The sequence below is a fragment of the Mchenga conophoros genome, linkage group LG16 (assembly GCF_057382185.1).
Source record: "Mchenga conophoros isolate Kocher_MC1m ecotype Shallow Benthic linkage group LG16, M_conophoros_male_GT1.1, whole genome shotgun sequence".
Lineage (NCBI taxonomy): Eukaryota > Metazoa > Chordata > Actinopteri > Cichliformes > Cichlidae > Mchenga > Mchenga conophoros.
Window position 1 is genome coordinate 15,907,118 of NC_140541.1, and position 27,988 is coordinate 15,935,105.

At 41.8% G+C, this 27,988-nt stretch overlaps 1 protein-coding gene across 3 annotated transcripts; it reads left to right on the forward strand.

The window, feature by feature from the left end:
- Nucleotides 1-16,255: 16,255 nt before the first annotated feature.
- Nucleotides 16,256-27,820, forward strand: shox (shox homeobox). Of its 3 annotated transcripts, XM_085249763.1 has the most exons (6): nt 16,256-16,704; nt 18,307-18,515; nt 21,788-21,845; nt 22,011-22,120; nt 24,068-24,289; nt 24,656-27,820. In XM_085249763.1, exons 1-6 carry the CDS (start codon nt 16,458-16,460, stop codon nt 24,743-24,745), a joined length of 936 nt encoding a protein of 311 aa, XP_085105889.1. In that variant the 5' UTR covers nt 16,256-16,457; the 3' UTR covers nt 24,746-27,820. The 3 variants fall into 3 exon arrangements, with proteins under 3 accessions (XP_085105889.1, XP_085105890.1, XP_085105892.1); XM_085249764.1 differs by lacking the exon at nt 24,656-27,820 and having other exon boundaries at nt 16,259-16,704; nt 24,068-24,432; XM_085249766.1 differs by lacking the exon at nt 24,656-27,820 and having other exon boundaries at nt 16,263-16,704; nt 22,032-22,120; nt 24,068-24,432.
- Nucleotides 27,821-27,988: the final 168 nt, after the last annotated feature.

The window sequence follows — 27,988 nt, forward strand, 5'->3', positions numbered from 1 at the left end:
TGTTCTCATTGCCAGAATATGGAAATGTCTTCATCTAAACATTTGCGCCAGTCCCAAAAATGATATGCCAGTTCTTCCAACTATTGTTAGACTTGTTATTTGACTCTGTGTCAAAGAGTGGGGTCACACACCACTTATGTGGGTCACATGTGATCTTCCTCATCCAGATGGTTTGCCAGATGCAGCGCTGCCAATGGTCTGACAGAGCACACACCCTACCTGCATACAAAAACAATTGGGTTTAAAATAGAGCAGCATTCATAAAAAACACGAATGAAGCTGTGCTCAAAGCATTCTTATATATTCAGGAGTCAGAACACCTCATGGAGTGTTTGTCAAAGGTTTCCTACTTAATGTTAAGTAATAGAGTTAATGTATATGTGAGTTCTGGGACTGCAATGAGGTAATGGTCTTGCAGCGCTCTGAAGTGCCCCGAGTCCATCTAATAATGTAAAACAACATTAATTTGAGAGAGCTGCTTCATCTGTGCATGTTAATCAATAAACTCATTACCTCCTGTGCTTAGTGAAGGATTCCCTCATGTCTGCTCACTGATGTAGACAGAAAAAAAGAAAGGGAGAGGAAGCGAGATGGAGATGAGGGGAGAGGGAGAGGTGGAGAGAGAGGTTGATTATAATTACAGATTTTAGCAGCCTGTGCCGAAGCATAACCTGCTCATTACAGTGAGTGAGTGAAAGTAAGTCTGTGTGTGTGTGTGTGTTGGCCTCACACTTTCAACGCAGCCCTATAGCCACAGAGCTTCCCCAGTTTCTCCTTCTGCAGAAAGCCAAGAACAACCGACACAAGTGGCCCATTTAGAATATAAACACACAAAAAACCTGTTATTTCAATTGACCTTCGTCACATCAAGCTGTCAATGATCTCAGCTCTGTACTCTTCGTCGTTTTCTCCTGCTCTTTCTCCGAGGCGGACTGCATGGTAATGAACATTCGGTTCAGAATAGGTGAGAGCAAGAAAGGAGGAAATGATATGCCAGGGCATTTAGCCCAGCAGTGTTTCTGGTGTAGGTGAGACAGCCAGCAGCGTTTATGGAAATGGACAGAGCTGAGGGAGGCTCAGTGGCTGCTGCTATGTTTTCCCCCCAAACTCCCAACTGCGGGGATTTAGAGAATATTCTGACAGCTTTGGTATTACTTTGTTAAAGGTGTAAGCAAACTTTCATTTTGCACCTGATTTGGGCTTTCTTTTCTCATTAAATGCAGGCAATTGCTTGCGTTTGCTTAGTTCTAAAATACGATGCGGGCACAGCTGCAGAGTCTGAATCTTCTGTCACGCTTGTGGATCTGAGCGCCTGAGCTCGCACGTGCGCGCTTGTCTCTGTTGCAGATTCTCAGCGGTTGTTGATTATTATATTTGTCAATGCTGTGGTGTGTCTTACAGGAATCCCTGGCCTGCTGCTGGCTTGTGATTATGAGATGAGAGGTGTTTATGATTGACTGAGCCCATCCGCTGTCACTGTACACATCCAGTAGCATTACTCCCGAAGCACTCATTTATCCACGCATGTTATATAAGAGATTGAAACCAGTAATTATGATTAAACAATCTCATCCTCCTGCATTCTATCACAACTGACTCGAGCTCCGGTGTCCGGCTTTATTTCACAATGACATGCGTAACACTGAGTCATTTGGACATGTGCCTTCACTCTAAATGTTCTCCTCGGGACAGGTAGAGCCATTGAAGTGTTGTCGGCAGAGGCAGCCTTCTGCGAGATTAGGTGATTAGAAAATGTAACGTCACAATCAGTTTTTACGGTAAGAAACAACGTTGTGTAAAGCGTGCACGGAGAAAGAGTCATTCATTTTAAACTCTTTGCTTTTTGTTTACCACTGTCAGCAAGTGAATAAAAGCCAAGGTAAATGGAGGTAATTGAATTTATATGTGCATATCAACTCACTTTGAGGTTTAAATGGCGCTCGGTAGTCTCATTCCAAATCCATTAATATTCTGTTTAATACAGCTAAATGCTGCTAACTGTTTTTAACACTAGGAGACAGTCTCTGGGCTGTCTCTGTTTGTGCTGCCAGCACATCCACAACATCAAGTCGATGGATAGGGAGGCCATAAATGACTGTGACAGCCAGTTTACAGTCAGTTTAGAAGCTTCTACTTTTCCATAAAGCCGCATTACGTCTGCAAACAGCAGCATCCCCGTTCACTCAACAGTCCTATTCAGTTTAGCTCAGCTCTGGAAAACAAATTAGGGTTATACAAACAAAAAAAAAGTTTGATTAAATATGATTGGCTCATAGAGTGTGATGCGTTGCTCTAGATGTAGCAACCTAAAACTACATAAATACTTTCAGCAAAACCTGTAATGGCTAATGAATCCATAATTAAGCATTCTGACTGTTCAGAGGGAGTTATTTTGATAAATACTGATTTAAACAATGCTATTACTGATGGAATTGTATTTAAACCTAATTAACATTTTCATGTGAACAGTGGTTGGACTGTGTAGTGTAACAGGGATGCTTATTGTAACAAACCCACAGAGAACCATCACACACAGTGGTGTTTCTAGCATCTTTCAGGACACTGTTTTGGTTCATAGTTGCTGCTTTTATCAGAGAGCAAAACAGCAGCACAAGTGTAGTGAAACACACTAACTATAAATGCTCTTTATCTTGTGGATTTCTAAACAACTGTTTGGTGAAATTGCTGCAACATCAGTCAAATTTAAAGGCCCAAACATGTTCTGGACTGCCTTTTCTCTCAGTCATTCACCCCCCCCCCCCCCCCCCCCCCGCACTGGATCTGTGGCTCAGCCTAGGAATCCGCCCCACGGTTTGAGAACCGCTGCTTGTAGGTGATGTTGACCTTGAAGTCCAGCCTCAAAGTCTGACTACTATAATGCTTACTTAAAGTAGACTTTACAATGCCAGACTTTGACCTGTATGCATGGCATATTTATTACGCCGTGCATTTCTTTACTGAATGTTAAGTATGTAAATGTCCAGATCCTTTTTGTGGAGTCTGGCTGATAGTGACCGGGCAATAATTATCAGTGACTAAGGATGAAAGCTGTTGTGACTAGTTAGGATCTGAATGTTCTCCTTATTACTGAGCAAACTATTTAGTGCCTGCTTAGTATTTAGCGTTTTATAAGTCCATGCCCTTCATTTTACAGTAATTCCCATCATCTTCAGTGTAATGCATCGATGTCTGATATATATGACTAATATATTATAGCAGACCATGCCAACATGTCAAGCCTTCACCTCTGCACTCTATTGGAAGACGCTCACCTAGAAGACTTTATAAGAATAAGGAATAAGAACATTTTGAAAAATAAAATACATAAATAAGCAAATAGATTGCTTATTGTCAAGCTCTCTAAAGCATCAGGCACATACAAAAAAAATATAAAATACACGCATACTAAAAGCAGGAGCATGAGACAGGAAAATATTTAATATAGTGTGGCTATTGTTCTATAGAAATAAAAACAGACTGAACAACACAGTCTGATTAACAGTCTAGTTTCAGTTTTTAGTCCATTCAGTCCAGGCAACATTATAAATAATCTACAAAAGTGCTGTGTCAACATTTTCTATTTGTATAAACATATAATTATAGTCCGTTCATACTGGCATTCACTGCTAATGTTTTACCAGTTCCCATCATCCACTGTCTGAGCATTGCAGCTATGGTGAAGGCTAGGGACACGTTTTTCTGATCAACGATAAAAACTTTGTCATTCACTTCCTGCCTGAATGACGGGACAAGATAAAGAACAAAAAGCTTACAGTAAATGTTCATGTTTATGTTGTATGTGGAAGACTTTCACTCCTTTTGCTTTTGTCGTTTTAATACTATTTTTAACAACTGAATGGAGGTAAAATGGAAAATGGCCCGATAAAACAGATGAAACAAACAATAGCTATTAGAGAGGAGAAAAAATGTCGATATGAGTGCCTATGTATATCGGATACATTGGGTAGCCATTTCACATTGTGACAGGGTATAAAATGGAATTAATTCGAGCATATTGCCTAATGTGCTTCAGTTACTACAGTTCATACATTCCAGTATAATCTGTCCAATTCCCAACTTACTGTAAATCCATTGCGATTTTGCCTGTTTTGCTCAACTTCATCCAGAATTGTCCCATTTCAGTTCTGCTCATACAGTGTAAGCAATGCTTTTATGAACCTCTCCATTCAGCCCAGCTTCCAGCGGTGAGGTCATTATCACCAACACGAGTACAACGTGTCATTAGTTTTTCACAAACACACACACACGTTCACACAAGGCTTCAGTTAAACCTCAATGAGTGAGGCGTTTATTAGCACGATGTTTCGCTGCGCTGAAATTAGACTACGCAGAAAACTTTTGCCGAAGTAGCGAGGAAAATGCTCCGTCCTTGCCGGTGTTTTATATTTACTCCGGGGCCGGTTCAGTGGTTTCTGGGCAGAGGGAGCTGGCACTGTGGGGACATCTGGACACAAGAGGGGAGCGTCCATACAGGCAAACTACAGGGACAGCCGTGCCAGAGAAACAGGCCTCCAGATCTGACGCCAGTGTTATGTTAATTTGATTTGTTAATTCAGTGGCCCTGTTTGAGGGAAATCTGCCACCAACACCTGCCACCGCTTCCAAAGGCAAGGACGCAGATCCGCTGTGACACTGGCTTCATTAAATAAACAAACCAGGTCCCCCATAACAGCATTTGGTGGAAGGCACCATCAATTCTTATACATTTAGATCACAGGAATTAGAGATGACACTGAGAAGCTACATCCCACTGTTTCACAGATGCACGGGGTGAAGTGGCATGTGACTAAATGTATCTCTGTGTGCTGCGTCTATGTCTTTCTCTGGCTTTTCCCCCTTTGTGTGTGCCATGTTGTTTGCGAACGAGAACGTGAAAGGGTTCGCCAAGTGTATTTTCATTCTGTCTCCCAGCCTCTCCGCCAGAAAAGATGGCGACTGATGTATTTTTCAGACGTAGTTCCACAATCAAAGAGGCTCTTGTGGCCTTTCTGATGCGTCATGTAAATTTTATAAAGTGTGCAGCGGAGGAGAGTCAGAGAGCAACTGCAGCTCTGGAAAGCCTAATGTCTGTTTGCCTTTAACTCTGACGAGCTGTCTTTGCTCCTGTCTATCTTACTTCCCCTCCACTTACTCTCTCCTCTGTGGATCAAGGCCGGTCAAGGAGCATCTCACCACAGGGCCCGATGTCAGACAGAATGTGTGGACGTGTGCGGATGTCAAAGCTCAACTGGCTCTCAGAAATAGAGGGAGCGAGGTGAGGGGAGACATCAAGGCACAGAGCTTTCTACAAGCACACAACCTAATGTTGGATTTGCATAATGGAAGAATGTCATACTGCATGTGAAATATGTGTTTTAGCCCGTGTCACCATGTTTGCATGTTTCATCTCAGTAACGGTCTTGGACAGGAAATCCAGGCCCTCACATATTTTCCTCAGCTGCAGTTCTGGCAGGTCTTCGGCCTACTGTGTGCTTTTCTAATGATTCAATTGGCTGAATGAGCATATGCTCTCCGCTGCATCATAAACCTCAATTAGATGTCTTGTAATGTGATTTGAGTGTGTGTGCTCGAGTGTGTACGGTTTAAGAGAGAGGCAAGAAAAGATGCTGTTTAGTCATTTAAAATGTGCTCATGTATATTTCAAAACAAAAAAGTTGCCATCTGAAATAATCTGGTTAAAATCATTATCCGTGTATGTATATATGCTTGAAGTCTACCCTGCTACTGAGAAATGTTGATCTGGTTTGTCAGACTGCGATCGTTTGGGTTGCCAAGGTGCCGTCGTATTTCATTTTCTACCATTCACGCCAAGTGGGAACTTCAAGGGCTAAAAATAAAGCCAGTGCTAAAGTGCAAATAACTGACGCTCCCCTAATGACCACTCGAGGCTGGCACAGACTGTATATGAAAGGTGGAAAAAGCCACCATGATGTCACAACGTTGTGATTGCTTTGCAAAGTCCACTTGAAAAGCTTCATGCTTAGTGTTCTCGTTGTCAGTCTTCTGATTGAGAGACATTCATTGGCAAATGGTTTGCTCATCTCTAGTCAATAGTCAGTGTGGTTTATCTTCATTTCTGACTCTATTCAGGACTGTAAATTACAAACTGAGCTTCAAATTTTGTTTCCCATGACTTTGAACTAGAGACAGCACCCCGAGGACTGCTCAGGAAAGCTGTCCTCAACTGAGGATTGCTTTTCTGTAGACTTTTATGGAGCTCATAGACAGTTTAATAGATTGCCGTAGATACTGAGATGTCACCCACTGGTTTCTGACGACCCATTTTAAAGGCTCGAGATGAGTTTTTCCACTGTTGCCATCTTGGTCACAAAAGGAATGTATCTGAAGAGGAGAGGTGGGTCTGACTGTAAAACTCATTGGCTAATTATTTGTGATTGACAGCTCATTAGCCAATGAGCATATGGTTTCATACCGCAGATATTACACCATTGTAAAACATGGTATAAACAAGATTTATAGAACCATAAACTCAACAGGAAAGTGTTTGCAGATGTTAGGTCAAAAAGCCATTCTTCCATAGCTCTCTTCATAGGGCTGGAAGTCTTTTTCACAACCACAGCTATCACCATCTGGTGGCCTTCACATGAAGGTTTATGGCACTTTCACATTGGTTTTCGTGATTCATCCCCTGCTGGTCATGAAAAGTAGGGTTATGACACTTCTGCATTTCTTTCTCTTTTCAGACGCCGAAGTTATGCCCATCTTTTATATACAGTATGTGCAGAAGAAGCTAATCAGATCCCATAGACTCCAAAATTGTTATTGTAGAAAAAAAATCTTAATGTGGGCTGGAATTAAAAATAAAACTGTTTTGCTCCTGCTTTCCCCCTACTTAACAATTGGGAGTGTTGCCTTTTTAAACTGTTTTAGGAGTGGAAGTTAGCCATGTTGCTGCATTGACTGATAGGTCCATGAGACGTGGACACAGGCTGCTGTAGTGCAGTGAGAGCTAGGTGCCACCTTGGCAGGTCTGAGTCATTGAGCTGGACCAGTACACTGTGTTCGTGGTGTTGGTACCTTGGTGAAAGTTGCTACACATTTATTTACTTAACAGACAGTCTGAGAAGTCTGTGCTTCAGTTTATTTATTTTTTTGTTACCGCGCACTAATTAGCAGGTACCTGTGCAATGCTATCATACGTATGTATCACCTAGCTAACAAACCATGCTAACAATAGCCTGGCACTCAGCATATGCACCACCGTTAGCTCAGCTGTGGTTTAAATAAGAAGAAAAATACATATTTTAGCGTAAATGAGGGATCATAACCTCTCAGCATATAAATGAGGGCATTGTGCAAAGCAGAAAGTATTGTTTGAACGTGGTCATGCTTGTGCCCACAGTATCACAAGAGGGCGTAATCATCCATTTGTTTCTCCAGTCTTGAACAGTCTAAACAGGAACTTAAGCATGTTGGGAAACAAGGCTTTTTGCATGTGTGTGGTTAAAAATAGAGGTGAAATTTTTAGATGACCTAAACTTATTCTTCATACCAGTATCAGGTAACTTTCAGTAGAATTTTCTTGGGAAAAATCCCCCCAAAAACTCCCTTCTGCCAGCAAATCTATCACAGCTGTGGTTGGCACTGTCAGCTTCAAGGAGGCTTTACCTTCCAGTTTACCCGGTTAAAGTGAAAATCAACAGTTCATAGCTGCACCACCTCATGCTCTCAGCTGCCACGTCTCCCCACCTGCCTGGGATGTTTACTGCTAAATATTGATAGACATCTGGAGCACCATTCATCCACCATCAATCTTTGGCGTTCCAGTGAAGTAGGCCCAGCCCTCTCCTCAGTGTATCGCACACGTGCAGACGCGCATACAGACAGACGCACATGTACATGAACGCACCTGGTGTTTGGCATCGGCGCAATGCAGGGCCTTGGCAAAAAAATTGAGCCCCTTGAAAATTGGCTGCTGTCTCAAAGGCACAGTGTTTTGGCAAATAAGTTTTATTGTGATTGGATGAATATGCCTTTGCCTGACAGCTGTATTAATACAGATTCTACAAAATATTCATAAGCACAGGTGGTTATAAGACCGTGTAGCTCCCTGCCTAACTAAACTCGGCCCGTGCTTCGCAAACATTGTTATGAGAGCAAGGCGATTGATTTTGGATACGGCTCTTGTTTCTTTGCTAGTCCTTACAAAACAAACCGGTGTTTCAGGCCTGTGCCATTGAAGTGGCATTGTTTGTGTTTGCTTTCTAGAGCGCTGGTAGGGGGAAAGACCTGATGTTGGAGGGAAAGGCAAATTTCAGGATAAACTGTCGAAATGCATCAGCGGGATTGACAGAGTTTGAGCAGCTCTGTTTTCGCCACAAGCCTCTTCACGTTAGAGAGAGATACTTGTACAGGGTCAGATTGGAAACATGTGTTGTGTGAGCACCATGGAGAGAATGATCCTCCATCTTATTAGTGGGGAACTTGCAGTACACTACACTGGGGTTTACTAGACACACAAAAGAAAGAGATACAGGAGGAAAAAAAACAAGGCTCTTTTGTCTTTTCTTAATTATTCATGCCCGGGAGGGATGCTCTCTCTCCTTTGTTTCTGTCAGCTGACACATGTACAGGTACGATGGTGCAGGCTGTGTGCATATTTGTGTTACTCTCTGTGTTTTTTGTAACTGTCGAGATGTGCCAGTTAAATGCATGAACATCTCTTTGTCTGTGTGTTTGTGCGTGTCTTATGTGCACATGGGCGACACGGAGCCGGTCCAGCCACATTGGAAGCAGCAGCTTTTCTCCACAGTCCAAATCAAAGTGAGGAAGGAAGCACAATGATGAGCCCAGCAGTTTGAGCTGATGGGCTCTTTAAATCCACCACAGACGACGGCAGCTCTGTGACGACCCTGCCCCACGCTCTAATCGCTTCAAATGAAGTCATGAAGGAAATGCAGCACAGCCAGCCTGAGCTCTCCTGTTTCGCAAGGTGCAGCAGCACTTGTTTGTGCAGAATGTCTGGCAATTAAAAATAATTGGGAAGCAGGTTTGCCCGCGAATCTTCCAAGAGTGCCAGTTATGATCTAATGAAGCTTCATTAGGCATGCTGAAAGCTGAGAGCGCCGTATGACAACGGCAATTAGCCAGGATCATAGGCAAAAAATAATCATTAAAAAATACCTCGGCCAAGATTAGCTTTTCACTTAATGACCAATTCATTAGCTAATTGATTTCTTATTAGTTACAGGCAGAGACGACTGTTTGGGGTACTGGTGCTGGTAATTAACAGCATTTACGCCATTAGTCAATTGCCTAATTTTCCAGGAAAACAACTTTAGAGGGGAGCATAGCTGGAGGCTTAGGGCCATTTGCTTTTTGCTCCTCTGCTGTGTTATCTCTTTAATATGGAGAGGGGAATTGTCTTTCAGCTCAGGGGTTGTTAACAGGCACTAATACCTACTGATTACCCAGTCATATCATGTGACCAAGTGTTTGGTGTCTGAATCCATCTGAGATTGGATAGATAGATGAGAGGATCTGAGGTAGGGAGCGAGAAATCAGAGAGGTGATGTAATTAAAAGGAAAACGATCAGGAAATGCGCTACAAGTTTGTCACATTTTAGATTTCACTTGACACTTTTTAGCGTATCACATCTGCGCTGCTTGCACCTGCAGATTACAGGTATTCCAAATGAAATTAGGGGGGAATTAGATTAATTATTGCTCTCAGCTGGTGAGGTCTTCTGAGGGGTCTTCTTCCTTCCATCAGCCCTGAGTTAAAGCAGATGAAGATGGATGGATGAGTAGTGACAGGTGCTCCCTGCCTACAGCAGCTCACCGAGCTTTCAACTGGCAGCTTATAATGACTGTCTGGAGAGGATATAAACCATTTTACTAACATATGGAACAATATTGAAAATAAAATCTAAAATGGAGCTGCATACCAATGTTTTCACAGATTAGCCAATTACTCCTGCTCTGCCGTCTTAGATTTCCCTGAGTCGGAGTGCATCATGTTGTGACCTTATCGACCGTTTGCAAAGTTGCGCTGTGCCCGTGATCCTCACAGTACCATACATATGACATTTTGCCTGCTTCTGCTAAAAGGAAATTGCGCTTTTTTTAAATTGCTGTCTGTCTCATTCCTCCTTGTCCACCTGCACCTGACTGCATTTAGTTTAGACAGCTCACCTTGCAGGGCTAAAAATTCCTTTTTCCTCACCAGCGGCACCACTTGTCTGCGTGTCCAGCAGATGCCCAAAATGTCAACGCTGAGGCTCGCCAGGATAAGTCAAAAATACTACACGCCAGTCTTAGCTGCTGCAAGTGTCTATATGTCATCTAAAGATGTCAAACAATATTTGAGATGTACAAAAAAGCAGATTCCGGTTTGATTGTAGTTGCTGCGAGTTCTGGCCTCTGTCTCTTTGGAGCGGAGATGATGGATTTAAAAGGATGAGGATGATGGACATGTCTGATAGAAGCGAGGCAGTGATTTGGCCCATCAAAGCCTGCCTTCAGCCAACATACAGCCTGCGGCATGCCGGATCAGTCTAACACTGAACACGCTTGTGCCCTTCTTCTAAACGGGCCATTTGGCATTGTGCAGCTAGTTTTAGTGTTCAACTGTAGGTGGTTAACCGGGGATTTATGTCTTTATGTGTACATGCATACCCCTGTCAGAAAGGAAGCTCAGAGTATATGTACGTGAAACTGAACAACCTCTACTTACAGTCCTTATAAGTAGAGGGCACTCGTGTTTGATCACATGCTACCCTTTAGAGAGAAAAACAGGCTACTTCCTCTTCATGTGTCACATCCTAATCTCTGGCATCTGTTCTTCATTCGTGTCTTCTCCCCCGCTCTACCTCTCTGTTTTCCCGGGTAGACCTCTTCTCTGTGTTTTCCTCACCTTGTTTTCTTATCTCTAAATCTCCCCTCAAATCCACCAGCGACCCTTCTGTCTCTCCGCCGTCTCCTCTGTCTGTGTCAGGTCTTTGGCTCTGTTAATTAATTCTAATGAAGTCATCTATCAAGGACTCTTCTTTCCTCAGCACCACAACATAAATCACCCCATGTAAAAGATGCTATCCCTCTTTCTCCTTCTCTTTTGCTCCCTGCACTACAAGCAGAAAAGAACTCTCTCTCTCTGCAGACCAGGCTTTAATTGTGTGATTGAGAAAGTGTAGCATCACTCCATTAAAGCCAGTCTGCCTCAAATGGCTTCTCTCCGGCTGACACCAGAGGGACCTCTTATAGCCTGCTGTGGTGAGACACGCACATACACACACAAAGCAAGCGACTTAAAACAGACACTTATTGTAAATGGGCCTCATTGGTCTCTGAAGACGTTGTTAACATGTCTGTGGGATGGTCCCCCTGCCAAGAGGGAACTTGATCCATCTCCACATTTACAAAATTAATTTTTATTACAAGCTGTGACTGACTAACACTGCCCAAATTGGGATTTATTTGCTCCCACCACACACAATAGTAATTTCAAATGGACAGCACTGAAAGAACTGACTGCTGCGTTGGTAGTTGTTACATATTTTCTTTCTTCTTCTTCTTTTCTACTAAACGAACAATAAAAATTACAACATTTTCTTCTTATCGTCTCAGGTCACCGCGCTGTGTCCCCTCCAAAGACGCTGATGCAAACCCGATGTAAGAAAATGCACACGGAAAGCCCAGACATGTCTAAATAATGTATAAATGATACATCTTGTTAGCCTTGACTCACAGGTTCAGTTGTGTTCTTGTGCACCAAATGATCAATGTCCTCCTATTATCCTCATGCACTCTTTCCAGTTCCATTCCCAATTCTCCCCGCCTCTCCCCGGGTCTTTCATGTTGCCCTCTGGGAGCAAAACAAAACATGGTTTTCTACTGCAAATAAGGAGCTAAAACACCATGTGATCAGTCATGAATTATTTGAATGCTATTGATTTGTATAAATTGTTGCATTTCCCCAGAGCCTTTGACCATAAGGATAACCGCATCTCTATAGGTACTGCATAGAGTAAAAATGGTCTTTTTATACCTATAAAGAAAGAAGTCAGTTTTAAGAAGCTGGCAGTAATTAAAGAGTAGATTCAAGAGTAAACAAGCTTGTAAGCGAGCAAGAAATATGTGTTTGATTTTCAAGCATTGTCAGTGGATTACTGTGTTTTCCCTGCAAATCTGTGCTGTATTTAAGGGTATAATATCAATTTCATGCCTTTTTTTCCCTTCCCCACTAAACTAGAGGCCTCAGTGCCCTGTGGGTAGATAGCTGTTAGAGAATACACAAGGAAAAATAACAATCCGAAAAGGAGAACCAACATATTCCCAAAACATCCCACTTGAGTATGAGCTAATCTTTAGCACATTGTGGTATTTTCATGTTGAATTTTTTTTTCTTTTTCTATTTTTTTTTTTTTTTTTTGCCCCGAAAGCCTCATTTAGATGGCAGACAAGGCTTTTGAACACAGAACAGCCTGTAGTCTCTGTGGACTGCTGCAGCACTGCAAAAGGACCTAAATGAAGGCACCAGACAATGTAACAACCGTGAGATCCCGGCACTCGCAGACAGGCCAGAGAAGTCTAATAAACACACACACAATCACTGTCATTAACACGACTGTGAGTTCAAATCTTCTTTGTCCTCACAGGACACGTTTAAATTTCTCGTATTGGGGAAGAATCCAATTTTCTGTTTCTGTGCAGGATCGCATCTATACAGCAGCTCTGCATTGTTGAATCAGATTGAAGTAAACCACCTTATTGAATTTTTTCCTTTTTTGCTGTTACTCTGTCCCTGTAGAACCAGATGATGATATTTGGAGTTAAGTGCATTTCTACAAAAAAAGGCTTTATGTTCATGGAAATTATATTAGAAGCCAGAGGTGTAGTAGTTGCTTTTTAAGTTAAAATTTTTAAAAGTCACTGTATCGTCTTGGGACAATCACAGCTGTCACATATCGTGGCTTTACTGGAGCGGTGTGCGAAGAAAAGAGGATGGACGCATGTTAACACACAGCTTTTATCGTCTTTCTTTCTGTTTTTCAATCTCACTGTTACGCACAAATATACAAGTAAGCAACGAAATAATATAAGTCCTTTTGTTCAGTTTAGGCAGTTGAAATATTTCATAAATGACTCTTCTCATGAGTGAAAACATTTTTGGCAAACTTACAGGACGTGAGATTTGCATTTAGGCTCTACCCCCCCTTCACACACGAGGGATTAGTTTGGCAGAGGCAGCAGGTTGAAGCAGTGCTGTGGCATTTTGCTGGAGGTGAGACTTGTGTCCAGGCAGACACTGCTCTGACCCTCTCAGTATTCCCTACTCCTCCTCTGTCAAAAGTGAGTATTGACAGCCCAGAGGGATTAGACTCCTCACACATGCTTCACAGAGCTCCAAAGCGGTTCACTTCTAATATTTAAACGATGACCAGATGTGTAAATTTGAACTGTGATCAATGGGGGCAACACAATCCTGTTTTGCTCATTGCTTCGCATTGCTACAGTATTTCCCCACCTTATCACCCTCTCTTCCAGCCCCTTTCTCTTCCTCTCTGTCTCTCTGTCTCTGCTCTGCACCAGCCAGCACAGACTCATTTAAGTCTGCTGATGTCTTGATAATGTTCCAAAGCCTTCACATGCAGGTAGAGAAGGAATTCCTCAGCTCCCTGATCAGGACATTATTAGATTTATAGACAGTGTTAATTTATAATAGCAACACTGACGTGTATATAAATGTCATTAAAATGAAAATAGTAATAAAATGTGATCATATTAATGTTATGGGATAAATAGCTAATGATCAAATGTAAATGCAAATGTATATACAAAGTGGCATTAATAACATCAAATAAAATAAAACGTTATTCTTATACATGTATGCTTTAGAAAAAAGAAATGCAAAAAAGTACAAATTTTAAATTAATTTAATAAAATAAATAATTAAATTACTGTGTAATAATAATAATAATAATAATAATAATGATAATAATAATGATAATAATAATAATGATAATGTTTTATCTTATACTCTGCCACATAGTAGCTTAGTAGCTTTTATTTGTCTCCGCTAAAATAATGATTCCTGAACCGATAATAATTAAGTTATTGGATAGTTAAAAATAAAATAAAATACGTGTTTTCCTCCGTGAAGCAGGAAAGGAGGGGGTGTTTGAATCGTGGGGAATGAACGGCAAGTGTAGTTATGATTGAGGCCCCTTTAAGAGGTTTTTTTTTGGCCACTAAACTGTAGCGACACCAGCGTTGGTGCGTAAAGAGCATCCCTCCTGGATTTCTTCTGATATTCCTCCAGGCTGCTGCTGATTGGCCGACACATGGCTCATGTCTGTCAGATTACATGCAGAAACATTTCTGTGCAATAAATATTTAGAGAAAGTGGAGCTAAGAAATGTGCCTTTGCTTCGGTTATTGTTTATTCAGCAGAAACAATGAAGTGGCATAAAAACGTGGTAAAACATTAAGCAGATACACGAGAACACGCTGCTATAAGTTGTCTTATTTTAATTGGGCGCCGTGCTCGTCATTCATATTAAACAGGCGCTGCCTATAGGCCCTCTGGCAATATGTTTTCCTTTATCATTCTGGGAAAATGTTTTGGCGTTTTTTTTTGTCTCACTGAGAGAATGTTGCATAGGTTTAGGTGTGACTACACCATTCAACAACACTTTTTTCAAAAATCATCTGTGGTAGCAAAATACTATATTTCTAAAAACTGGTTTATTGTGTCTGACTTTTTTTAGTTTTTGCATGTACATCCAATCTCAAATCCAACATAAATATACTTTAAAGGACAAAATAAAGAAATAAAAATAAAAAGTGTATTTAAAAAAAACCCTCAAAGTTAGATGGAGCGCAGGAGTTGTACGTAGAAGTTCAATATCGCCTTTAATTCCGTTTTATAAAACCCCATTGGTGTTTTATTTCGTTACAGACACGTGCGTCTTTTGTAAACCCCGCTTTATTGTGGGATGATATCGAGGCACACGACTGGGAGCGCAGATTTGCGTCTTAAAGAGGATTTAGGTCTATTAACAACAAAAGGCGCAGTTCATGGAACATGGGAGAGACCGCGACTTGTGCGTCAGCCGCAGTGATGTGAAGCGGGCTTACTGATAAATGGAGAGACATCAAACCGAGTCATTAGAGGGCTGAGATATGAGACTTTCACAGTGGCGGGCCGCTCAGGGCGGCAGACCCAGGGGATCGCACTCTTCTCTCGGCCTTTTTGTGTTTGTGTGCTGGACTGATGAACGACTTAGATAACGTTAAGCCATTATGGGCTCACTTATTCCCATGAAAAAGAGGGCACATTTTTTCACTGCTGATATCTATTGATTTCTATTCCCTATTTGTAAACGGAAACCGCGAAGGATTCCCGTTGAATACTCAAAAGAGACCCGAATTTAGAGCACCAAAATATTAATTACACCATTATCCGATAATTATGCATCTGTTGCTTTTATATGCGGCTACTTTCCGCTCTTTTGCTGTATGCATTTATATGATATGCACTTATCTGCAGTAGGCAGTGGAAAATAACTTCAGAACTCCAATCAAATAAATTTTGGCTGCACTTGTTTTTGAGGAAAATAAATGTTTGGAGGAGGGGGTCACTTGTTTTTTTCAGACATTACTTAGGCATTATTAATATCTATTGTAATTTTCACTGGCTCAGCGTTAGTACCCGTTCATTGTGAAGCAAGTCCTCATATTTTCAGTTCACTCGCAACTTTATAATGCTGATCGTTGCCTCCGTGCCTTTTGCTCTCAGGAATCTTGTGTGCTAATTCCAGTTCAGACAAGTCCAGAAAGCATGTAAACCAGAAGCTATTGGTGACTCATGCGCACATAAAGGTTCAAACACATTTGTCAACAAATGACAAAGGAAATCAAAGCGAAATTCCACAAACCCCGCATTTCTATCTCCTAATCGCGTTAATTAAATTTTCGCCGAATTAATTAGACACAACAGCAATATACAGCCTCCTCACAGGAGTGAGCCACCATAGGCATTTTAATGACCCCGTAATTCAATTAACCGCCTCCATCAGTTCCATCATTGATTTGTGGAAGAAGAAGAAGAAGAAGAAGAAGAAGAAGAAGAAGAAGAAGAAGAAGAAGAAGAAGAAGAAGAAAAAAAAAGCTGCTGAAAGTTGAATTCTGCAAAGTCGAGCCGGCCTGTAATTGCTCGAGACACAGAGATCCGAGGGAAGAAGGGGTGGGGGCGCTGGGCTGAGGTGGCCGTGTATAAATAGTGTGCTCTCAAATACACAGTCACAACAGCAGGAGTGATCTCACCTCCTCTCCACCCCTTCTATCTATCGCTGCTGCCAGCCTCCTAAAAGAGCGTATCCGTGAGCTGTACACTGGTATATAGAGACGGTATATGCTGAGAATTCACGGTGGATTTCCCTGAGCAGGAGCACTACTGAGCGACAGAGCTGACCATGGAAGAACTTACGGCATTCGTGTCGAAATCGTTCGATCAGAAAACCAAGGAGAGCAGCAAAGAGAGTATCACGTACAGGGAAGTTTTGGAGAGCGGCTTGACAAGGGCGAGGGAGCTGGGCAGCCCGGAGACAAACCTGCAGGACATTACGGAGAGCAACCACTGCCCGGTGCATCTGTTCAAGGACCACGTCGAGCTGGAGAAGGAGAAACTGAAGGACTTTAATGTTACGAGGGCGACAGAGGGTAAGGTTTTCACTTTAATTGTGAGAAATGCTCCCGCGTGATGTCGGGGAAAATGTCTCAAGTTCGGCTGTCTGGTGTGTCCGGAGCGAAGCATTTTTCTTGTTGTTGTTTTAATTATTATAATTTTACAAAATCTACGCGCATAAAAAAAGAGTTGAATTTACGTAACCGCGTTTAGTCAATGTAGTTCCCCAAAGTTAACGCATTAATCTGTTATTGCAATGATAATTTTACAAAGCAGGAGGCGGGCCCTTCGCCAGACCATCGCTTTAACTGTTTAATGATAGTTTGCAAACGAAAGGAAAGAAAAAATACAGCAAGATTTGTTCTGTAGAATATAATCGTATTAAATGTCTAATGTTTAATAATGATTTTAGCTTTATTTGGACTATATGTCATCATTTTATGCCGGTATTAAACTATCCGGCAACAACCTACTTTAAGTCAGCACTGCAGTGTATTTTCTTTTGCCTTTATTAGTAAATTATGTATTCTTGTACAATCTAGCAGGCGTTGTTTAAAAGCTTAAATATAATGTAATTATGATGCAGTGTATAAACCCATAGCCTGCAGGACTGCCGATTGCCACGCTACCTTAGACTGCACACTCTAGAGTAGCAATAAATCTTTTTATTTTTTCAGTTGCAAAATCGTGTGTAAGCTGAAAACATAAATAGATCTACCTTTTAAAAACCACTTTATTCATTTCCAGTCTGTGAAGTAGCATACAGCAGGAGCACAGGCCTCCTTTCACTCAGCAGTCACAAATGTGCAGTGGGCAGAAAACTATGATTTAGTGGATTTGTTTCTATATTTATCCTGTAAGAAGAGTTTAAAAAAATGGAGTCAGCACTATGGGGCAATAATCAGCCCTATAACTTAAATTAAATCTGTCTTTTTTAACATAAACTGATCGGATTTTATTTAAGTTAAAATGACTTTCATTTGAGAGAAAAAAAGCAGTTCGGCGTCAGCAAAGTACAAACAGTAAAATGAGACAGAAAAGGCCATTAATTGCAGCAGTTGTCAGCTGTGTTGCTAAAATTAACACTGATAACACTTAATAGCTGCTTATATAGGCTGTTCTATTTTTATTAGGCTATAGTGTACTGTCAGCCACGCAGCGTAATGGTGTGATTAAATAAAAAAATCTGTTGGCTGATGATTTTTATGGATATCCTAAAGGTCTGTTTTATGGAGGTGAGTAATTAGGCCTAAATCTTCTCCGTTTAGCCGGGACTTATTTCTCTGCTCTTTAAATCGCTTATACCCTTATTAGGCTTCCATATTGACTGATTTACTTCCATTACGGCACTGACATTACACGCTGACTTATGGAGGCTGGAAATGCAGCCACGGGCCTCTCTATCGAAGAACTAAGCTGTGTAATGTGTGTGTGTGTTGCTGTCAAAGTGCCAGGCCTAAGGCCCCCTGTCAGGGCCCAGTGTTGACTATATGGGGGGGAACCCTTAATGCGCACTTGTGATATGTGTGTTTTGAGCTTGGAATGTGTGCATGTGTGAATTTTAAACGCATCTTCTCCTTTAAAAAACAATAATAATAATTGTTTCCTTCCCCCACCACCCGTGGGCCGTTTAACAGGGATATATGAGTGTAAGGAGAAAAAGGAGGACGTGAAGTCCGAGGATGAAGATGCACAGGGCAAACTGAAGCAGCGGAGGAGTCGCACTAACTTCACCCTGGAGCAGCTCAACGAGCTGGAGCGGCTCTTCGACGAGACGCATTACCCGGACGCCTTCATGAGAGAGGAGCTGAGCCAGAGGCTGGGACTGTCCGAGGCCAGAGTGCAGGTGAGGATTTCCCACATAAGTTACTCACTTTCTTCACTCTCGTGTCTGTGATGCAGAGCGGAAATCGTGCTGTTGCTGCTGCTGTGTGAGGAGCGGCCAAGAAGCTTTGCTGTCTGTCTGTCTGTCTGACGGCTGTAGTGTGAAAATATTTCTGCTGTTGTTAAGCAACACTTGTAAGCTCGCGTGTGTGTGTGGGTGATTTGTTAAGTGGCGTCACTGCTTTGTGGGAAATATGTTAGTGATCTAGCCAGCCCTTAATTTGTTCTATAAGGAAACCCCACTGTAATTAACCGAAAATATAAGAAAATATATTTTTAGCTTTTGAGGTGGAAAACCGGACCATGTGGATCCATCGTGAAATAATTTTGCTATAAAACACGCATATTGCTATAAAAACTTGAAAATATATTATAAAACTGTGCAGTCATTTTGGAGCCTTTAAATAAACCTTTTCTGTTGTGTTTGCTCGCACACTGAGCACGTTTAAAATCCTTTGAAATGACTCGAAATACGCAAGACTGCGTGTGAGCCACGTGAAAAAACGACTTTTTAAAAAAATTTCTGGTTTCTTTTGGAACATAAACAGGTCGCATCGTGTGTCCTGAAACATACAAGTAAATAAATAAATAAAAAACAGAAGAATAAAAAGCTAGGAGCTCATTAGTTTAGTGACAGGTTGACCACTTGACAAATAAATGATCCAGCTTGTTAGTGAAAAAGCTCCACGTCTGAAATATTGCTGTAATATTCCTATGGGGAGGTTTGTAAAGCCCCGTCTAGCTTTCTCTGTGGTGTCCTAATATTCATACAGGGAGACGGTTTCACTGCGACATTTATAAATGTTAGAAACATGACTGCACAATTACCGCAGATTTGACTATTTAAAAAAAATATTTATTTAGGAAAATATCAAATGTAGAGGGTTCACCATGCCCTCTTAACAAGTATGACAAATAACTATTTTTTAAAAGTGTGTGTTTAATGAAAGATTCACGTACAGTAGCAGTAAATCAGTTGTAAACCGTCCAGGATGGATAGCCTCAGAGCCAGCTGAACTTGCAGCGGTAGGCCTGTGGAGCCTTGTGCCTCCGATCCGAGCATCCTTGCGGGTAGAAAAAAAGAAGAAAGAAATCCAGCCAGTGATTAAAATGAATGAAGAGCCTGAATGGCTGCTTCAGGGGACGCGCTCTTATGTCAACTCGTATCGCTCCTCATTTTCTTTGTAATATCTGCCATTGGCTTGATGTAGTGTCCCCATAAAAACAGATTAGAAATAATTCAATTCTGGGCCAACTCTGCTGCTGTTCAGCTATATCTAATCGGATGAATAAGCCGCATCATAGAGCTTTATAAGCCACCGACTACCTTTTTTCCTGAGCGGACTTAGTTGACAGCAGTACACTGCGATTATCGCTAATAAAGTGCGTGCATTAAAATTATTTATGGAGGAAATATGACTGATAAAGACCGAGTCTGCGTGTGTGTGTGTTTTATGTTATCAAATAGACATTCGGAACCTACCGATGTTCTCTTTTGGGGGAAAAAAGATGAAGGAAAAAAAAAAAATGAAGCATTTTCAGGCTGTCTTTTGGGGGGGTGCGCACTGGCACATGTTTTCTCCAGATTTAGTGAGAGCGAATTGCAGCAGGGCTGTTACAGGCTGTGAACCTGCGCTCCGAGCAGCTGTCAATGAATCTAATTGAAAGTTATGAGAGCTTGGTGAGGAGCAGGCAGTAATTCGGTTAGGACTAATATCTTTGGGTTTCTGGCGCGCTGCTAAATTAAATGTCATTATTCACTGTCTCTAATAAAAAATCAAAAAGGAAATGAGATTAGGGTATTTGTGAAGCGCATCATTGAGTGGCCCTTAATGAAGAAATAACTGTCTGAACCAGTGTAGTTCACTTTGCTTAACATACTGGCACGTAATTGGAATTGATCTCGGGCCCGTCTAATATTAGCCTTGATTTATCTGAGGGATTACTGTGCGTCTATGCAAAATCACCTGGGATTTTCATAAACACCTTTCCTACCATCATTTACCGCTGTAGAGCTAATAACTCACGGCGTAAACAATCGCAAACAATAACGACAATGTGCAGTGTTTAGCTTCAGGCCTACACCACGATGATGATGACAATAATAATAATAATGATAATAATAATAATAATAACAATAATAATAATTATGTACTCTACGTGGACAGGATTTATAGACATTGATAATGCATTGACAGGAAAATCTCACTGCTGTGGTTTTATTGTAAAAACTATATTTGGATGATATTTTGTGAAGCTGAGAGCGAGACATTTGTTTTCCTCGTAATTTTCGCCTCGTTGTTATCTCCTGCTCTCTCGCCTCGGTCCCTAATGGACGCTTTATCGACTTCCCCTGTTATTGCAGTCCCATCGACACGATGTTGCACGTCGCTCCCCCGCAGCTTAAAAACGGCGTCACGGCACCCCGAGTCGTCAGCAACATCATCAGTCGGCGCCCTTTGTGGTCCGCCACCGGTCGCTAATTTTCGCATCTGTAAACGATAATCATCGCGGGGGTCGAAGGGGAGGGGAGATAATGTTATTCAACGAGGCAAATTAAGTTGATGGTGATTAACAATAGGCCCGCAGCCTGCAGCTTCAAAGGCAGTCAGCAAATTGGAAGGTAGTTAATGACATTTATTTATTTATTTGAAGGATCACAGTATCCTTGTAAAATTGCTACACTTTTTCTTACAACCCTACTAGAACTTTGTTTAAGTTACAGTGACTTTAAGTGGCTGTAGCTTAGGAGATAGAGGAGGTCATCGGAAGATTGGTGGTTCGATCCCCATTTGCCAAATATCCTTGGGCAAGATACTAACCCCATGTTGCTCTGTGTGCATGTTAGACAGAGCAAAGAAAAAAGTGCTTGTATGAATGAAGCAGTTGTGTAAAGCGCTTTGAGTAGAAAAGCGCTATATAAGAACCAGTCCATTTAGCTCAGTTTTAAAAGTATGTTTTTTAATCTATAAATTAGTTTAGTCTCATTTACAGTCTAATATTTTTTTCCTCTTTGAAAATTATTACAATTCGTATTTATTTGTGAACACACTTGACTTAGGTTTTATTTGCTTGCGTGTGTTGGATTTCCCCTGTTTTTATTTGCCTGGTTCCAAAAAAATAAATAAATTTGTCCATTTATGACAATCTAATTTCACTATTTAAATATGACAACAAATAGGATAGAAACTGTTTGCATCTATTCTAATCAGTTCTTTTCTCTTTCGATTGCAGGTTTGGTTTCAGAACAGGAGAGCAAAGTGTCGAAAACAAGAAAACCAGATGCACAAAGGTGAATGCAATTTGCTCCCTTTATTTTGGCCTCTTAATATTATTATTAGTGAATTTATTACTGATTACATTTTGACACAGTTTCACCATTTTTATGACTGCATGTGAAAAAAAAAGTTGTGACCTCCTCATCTCACATAACAACAACTGTCTGGCTGTCTGACAGACATCTTTCCCTTCTCTCCAGGTGTTATTCTGGGCAGCGGCAGTCCCCTTGACGCATGCAGAGTAGCACCCTATGTCAATATGGGCGCCCTCCGGATGCCCTTCCAACAGGTAGGCCATGTTTTCATATTTGCGGTAATTGACAAAGCTTGAAAAATCTAAAAATAATCCAGAAACCAAAATAATCTTAAATGTAAAAAAGGAAAATAAATAATCCAGTGGTGACAAGTAATGCATCATCTCTAAAAAAACCCGTCAAATAAATGTAAAAGTTGAGACTGGACTGTTTTGCGCTTGGATATGCGGTGGAATTGGTGTCAGAGTGGGCCTTCTATATTTGTGCTTCCACATGCATGTATATAAGCCATGTGCAGCTATTAGACTGAAGTGATGAAAGAGTGCATACGTGGAGAGGGGAGTGAAAGGGTGGGGGTGTTGAGACCTCAGTGCACCTTTCACCTTCTGGCTGTGGGGAGAAGGTTGGACCGTACAGGGAGAGGAAAGGTGGGCAGACATTTGATCTGCTGCTGTCTGCTTCTACGTCCCGGTTGCTGTGTTGTCTGCTTGACCCTGGCTAAAAGCAACGGCCTAATTAAGCCAACAGTGCGGCGGGCGTGAGCACATAAAAGAGATGATGAAAGCGGGGAATGAAGTGGGCTCTGATGGATATTGGCGTTGAGCTGCACTGGCAGGGGTGGAGGATTGAGGCCTGCATACTGAGAGAGAGGCACGTTGCACGAGGTTGAAACAGGCACTAGGCATGCATGGACTCAGATATTACAACGCTGCATATGCATGGGAAATGAGGAGATGGCTAGCGGCTGGTGGATGGGTAAGGTCGTGACCTCTTGTCAACAAAAAAGTAAAGACTTGTGTCTTTTAAAGCAATGCAAAGTTTGTGTGTGTGCCGGGCCGAAAGCACACAATCACTCTGAACCCACGTCACCTGTTCCATTTTCAGAGACAGATTAATTTCTGCCATAACCCACAAAATCAAGTTTCATAACTGTGATTTGTTTTTCCAGTGGTCCTTCTGCATTGTGTAACCAATCGCGTTCGCACTATACAATTGGAAATTATCAGTCACGGCTGCAGTTTGTTCCCCGATTCTTTCGGTGAACGCGATACGTGGAAAAATTTGTTGTTTTGCAGAAGGTTTTGTTCGGATGCCACTGCAGCGCTTAGCAACTACAAACTCGCGGGAACAAATTAATTTTCCCTTTCGTTTAACAACTTCGATTTAAATCTCCCTTTTTGCATTTTTATACTAAAATACAACTAAAAATAATATTTAGTCAAGTTAAAACTTTGACTTTCTATCGTGCTATTTTGGTTGGAGAAGAAAGCTAGAAATACTTGAGTTTTCCCACTTCTTCCTGTGGTGTTTGAAACACATGAGACACGGCAACAGGCTCAGCTCTCTCCCTCTGAAGTAAGCGGATGCTTAATTTTCACCTACTTCTTATAAAATAATTGCCAAGAATGTGAAAACTGATATCCTATGCTCCTTATGGTTTCTTTTTCTTTTTTTTTCTCCCCTTGACTCAGGAATATGTCTGGATAAATATTTATAACTCCAAATATGTGAATATCTTTTCAGTGCAAAATAGTTTATTTATGCAATTGAATACATAATCAGGATAACAAGACTGCGTATTTCCAAGGGTATAACAGAGTCCTCAGTCTGAATTAAACAAATCTGTTCTGGGTCCTAGAAAGACTTTGATTCTAGGCGATTAAATTGGATGTGGTGTCTGAGAGCAATGTATGATTCATTAACATTTAGAATAGCTGACATGAAGAAAGGGCTAAAGCGCAGAGTGCAGCCCTTAACTATTTTCATAGAAAACACACTGTAAGCAACAGCTTTGAGGGGGTAACATTTGAGGGGGAATTTAATAGTGTCAGACTGTGAAACCTAAATCCTCCCTGCACACACACACACACACACACACACACACACACACACACACACACACACACACACACACACACACACACACACACACACTTGTCCTGAGGGGCTCATTCTGACTTTACGTTTTCACTGTTCGGCAGGTCCAAGCACAGCTCCAGTTGGAAGGGGTCACCCACTCCGCCCACTCCCACCCTCACCTGCACCCTCACCTGGCCGCTCACGCGCCCTACCTGATGTTCCCGCCCCCTCCTTTCGGACTACCAATCGCATCTCTGGCCGACTCGGCCTCGGCGGCGGCGGCGGTGGCAGCAGCCGCCAAAAGCAACAGCAAGAACTCGAGCATCGCCGACCTGCGACTCAAGGCAAGAAAACACACCGAGGCTCTGGGACTCTGACCCCACCGGGCTGCCCCTCCGCTCGCCTGATGCCCATAATCGCCTCTCACACAAGACTGAGCCTGTGAAAGGGCCGTGACACTCACAGCTAAAACTAAAATAAACAAAAACACTGAGTGAGAATGAAAGAGAGGAACACATAACAGAGAGGGGGAGAGAGAGAGTGGGTGTGAGAGAGAAAGGGGGAGAACAGTGGAGGAAGAAAATAAAAAAAGAAAAGAAAAGGAGGAGGGGAGCGAGAAAATTGTCACAAAACCAGCTGCCAAAACAAACCACTTGTAGAGAACGGTAATTAAATACCAATGAAATCACCTTTTACTTTTCGCCCAACAGGCAGGACTTCTGCGGGGCCAGTGGCTCAGTCCACTCCAGGCACAGATCACATCCCAAGGACCGTACAAACACATGTGGATGTCTGTCTGAGGGCCAGGCCCGGGGCCCGTCAGACCAGAAGATGTTAGAACAAAGCAAACTGGCAGGCAGCAGCAGGGCCAAAAGCAGAGCCTCGCTGACGCTGGCTGACGCCATGTTGACAATGCAAAGGGTTAAACTTGTGTGTGTGTGGGGGGGGAAACAGACCCAAACATCACCCCACCGAGGTATTGGAACGGCTCTCACCTTCACCCGCCTCCCCAATCCCCCCTCCCTCCCCTCGTGCCCCGCTCCTCACTAGAGAAACGAAAGAAGAAAACATTTAAAGAACAAAAAAAGGCCATATTTGTCTCCAACCACTGTGTTCCCTGCTGCTGCCAAGTGCATGAGCTCTAATGGAGGACCGTTACTGGGACTGGTTTCCATCCGCACCTGACATTAACACTCGACAGCTGTTTTAAACACTGCCATCCAACATGCTCCCCCCGACACCTTCAAAGTCAAAGGCCTCCATTAGAGCCTGATACCCTTCTTCTGATGGACTTATGCTCTAACAAAAGCAACAAATCCGTTTTTTTTCCTCCCTCTTTTTGTTGTTGTTAGTCGCAGACTGGAGAGACGTTGCTCTGTGTTGTCGGGCATGTGCTGGCGAGACTTTTGGTTTGCATTTCTCCCTCAAAGTGTGCTCTATCTCTCTCGCTCTGTCTTTATTATTTTCTTTCCTTTCTGTTTGTTGTGTTGTATTTTTGGGTAAAGAAGTGAAGATCGCCTTTGCACTTCAGGTCTCACACGTGGGTGTTTACAAATGGCACTACAAGCAGATACTACTTTATTAATTAAAGCGGGGAGCTGGGTTTGATATCGTCACGCGATCAGCAAAAAGAACAATTATCTTAGATAAAGGGTATAAATGGGATTTTCCTTTTTCCTCTTTTCTTCTTTTGTAATTCTGAAAAAATATGAAGAAAGCATCAGTCAAACTGAAATGCAATGGTGTGCAGTTTAAGTGCAATACTGTAAATAGCAAAAAAAGAAAAAAAGAAGTAAAAACAGCTAGCAGTTAGTCCTCAATGATAAAGAGACCCAATGACTTTATTTTACTTTTATTTTTTTCATGCACTGTTGGAGTGTTCAGTTTATTTGCCAAACCCACCAGTTTTTCTACAGCAGTGTATATTTTGTTTAGTTCGAGAAAACCCCCTTAAAGACCAGGTGCCATATCCCTACATAACCTCCTATGTATTCAGACAATTTTCTATACATCAGGCACAGCTTTTATGAGGAAAGACATGAGCACATTTTTGGATTCAGCAGAAATTAAGGTAGATGAAAATAAGCTCTCTTAAGTACTCCACCAACGGTCGAAGAAATCCTTTTTGCTTTTTGCATTTTTAGGAAAAAGTGTTTTATCAGCAAATCAGCACCCTAACCCAAACCGAGCAGTTGTTTATGATACGATTAGTTTAATTTTGCATGTTGTATGTGATTTTTTTTGTCTTTTTCATCCTTAATTTCCAAATAAATTCAACGTGTATGTTACAAATTGTTCCAGAAAAAACATTGGGATGAAATATCGTTTATTTTGACAACCTTTTAAACACTGCTGTCAGACCCGTGCTAAATATATGGATCCGCTTCAGGTCCGCGTGACCTCGATCAGTCTCCAAACAACATTTTCTGTCTTACCAGACCTCCATTTAGAAATGTTTATTAATGTCTCCATTTTAAATTAAGCATATGGGTGTTTTATTTATTATTTTGTCTGAAAGTTTATGAAAGATTAAATAGTTGAACTACAAGTGTACATTTTTACATGGCTTTGCATTTATTTTTGTATGTTTTTATTAAGTGTTTCATTTTGAATTGGGGGGTGGCGTGGGGGGTGTGGCTGTAGTAAGTTGTTTGCCTAAAAAAAAAAAAAAAAAAAAAATGTAGCGTGTCCGAGTTTACAAACATTTCAGGGACGGTTGAATTTAACAATCCATGGAATTTGTTGTACCCATTAAAATGATTACCATTTCATATGCAAGCATGCCTAAACATGAATCATCGTACAGTTTGTTTTTTTACCCTTTTGAGTCACAAAATATGAATGTACATCTTGTACAAGTAAACTATCAATAAAGTTATAAATATTTGTACACGACTTTAAAAAAATACTGTTCAAACTTGTTAAACTGCACGAAAAGCCTGGGGTTTTGCACATGAACTAATCCTCCTGGGGAGTGTAAGTGTAATTTTCCTTATACCCTCGACAAACGAACAGCACTGCAGTCCTCAGAAATTACTTGGATACACAGTGGTAACCACGTTTCCAAGATAATAACAGCAGCCCACGACTAATCCCCTCTCCCAGTGTTCGGGGTATTTGCGTCATGCTCTCTTCGTGCCTCACATCATGTTGCGGCTGATCCTCAACAGCAGTCTCAATCTGCGGATCAATATTAATATCGGTCTACAGTTGACATTCACGCAGACTCCGTGTTAGCCGGTCCAGCTCTTCACATCCAATCTGTGCCACACACCAGCAGAGAAAATTGAGCTGCTATAAAATCCAGATGCAGCCCTTTTTTTTTTTTCTGGAGCCTCTTGCGCGGCACATCTCTCTCGCAGTGTTTGTCAAAATGACACGGATAAGATTGGTATGGAAAGTGGGGGGCAGTACAGTCGTCAAATAGAAGCAAGATGGCTGTAACTGGAGTGGGAAGCCTGCAAGCGTGGAGGGAAAATAGCAGGCGAGCAAAGAGATGCGAGGGTTACTGTACATCTGACAAGTGATGTCCTCTGACCCGTGTGCTCAGAGAAGAGCTTTGGTTTGTGAGGATCGAGAATTTCTGCACGTTCGTCAGCATTTCAAGTCAGTCCCTCCACTTGTCTTACCCACACATACTACATTTTGCACTTTAAAATGGTCAGCGGCTTGTTTTTTCTCAGTGTATTAGCTTCCTCAGGGAGCCTAATTCCAGATGTGTGTATACAAAGTAATTATACCATGTGCTATAGTGGCTTATTGTTTGAACCCCATACAGGAATTATCCCAAATGGCGTCCTGTTGAATGCGGTACCCCCTAGAAGGTCGCCGCGCGTTTAATTTGTACCTCTTTGCTCATACATCAAGATTGAGTGATATGGTCGCAGACTGATGGCTCCATATTTACCCAGTGACCCCTCTGGCTGAGGCTAGGTCTGGAAATAACAGCATCCTTTTATGTGTACTAATAATTAGCAAGGCACACACAGCCATCCATCAACCACCAATGAGCCATGGCTGCTTTGTCAACATGTTCAAGCACA

Coding starts and splice junctions, on each gene's coding strand:
- shox (XM_085249763.1), top strand. CDS start 16,458: ATGGAAGAACTTACGGCATTCGTGTCGAAATCGTTCGATCAGAAAACC. Junction 21,846..22,010: donor AGAAAACCAGATGCACAAAG/GTGAATGCAATT, acceptor GCTGTCTGACAG/ACATCTTTCCCTTCTCTCCA. Junction 24,290..24,655: donor TCGCCGACCTGCGACTCAAG/GCAAGAAAACAC, acceptor TTCGCCCAACAG/GCAGGACTTCTGCGGGGCCA.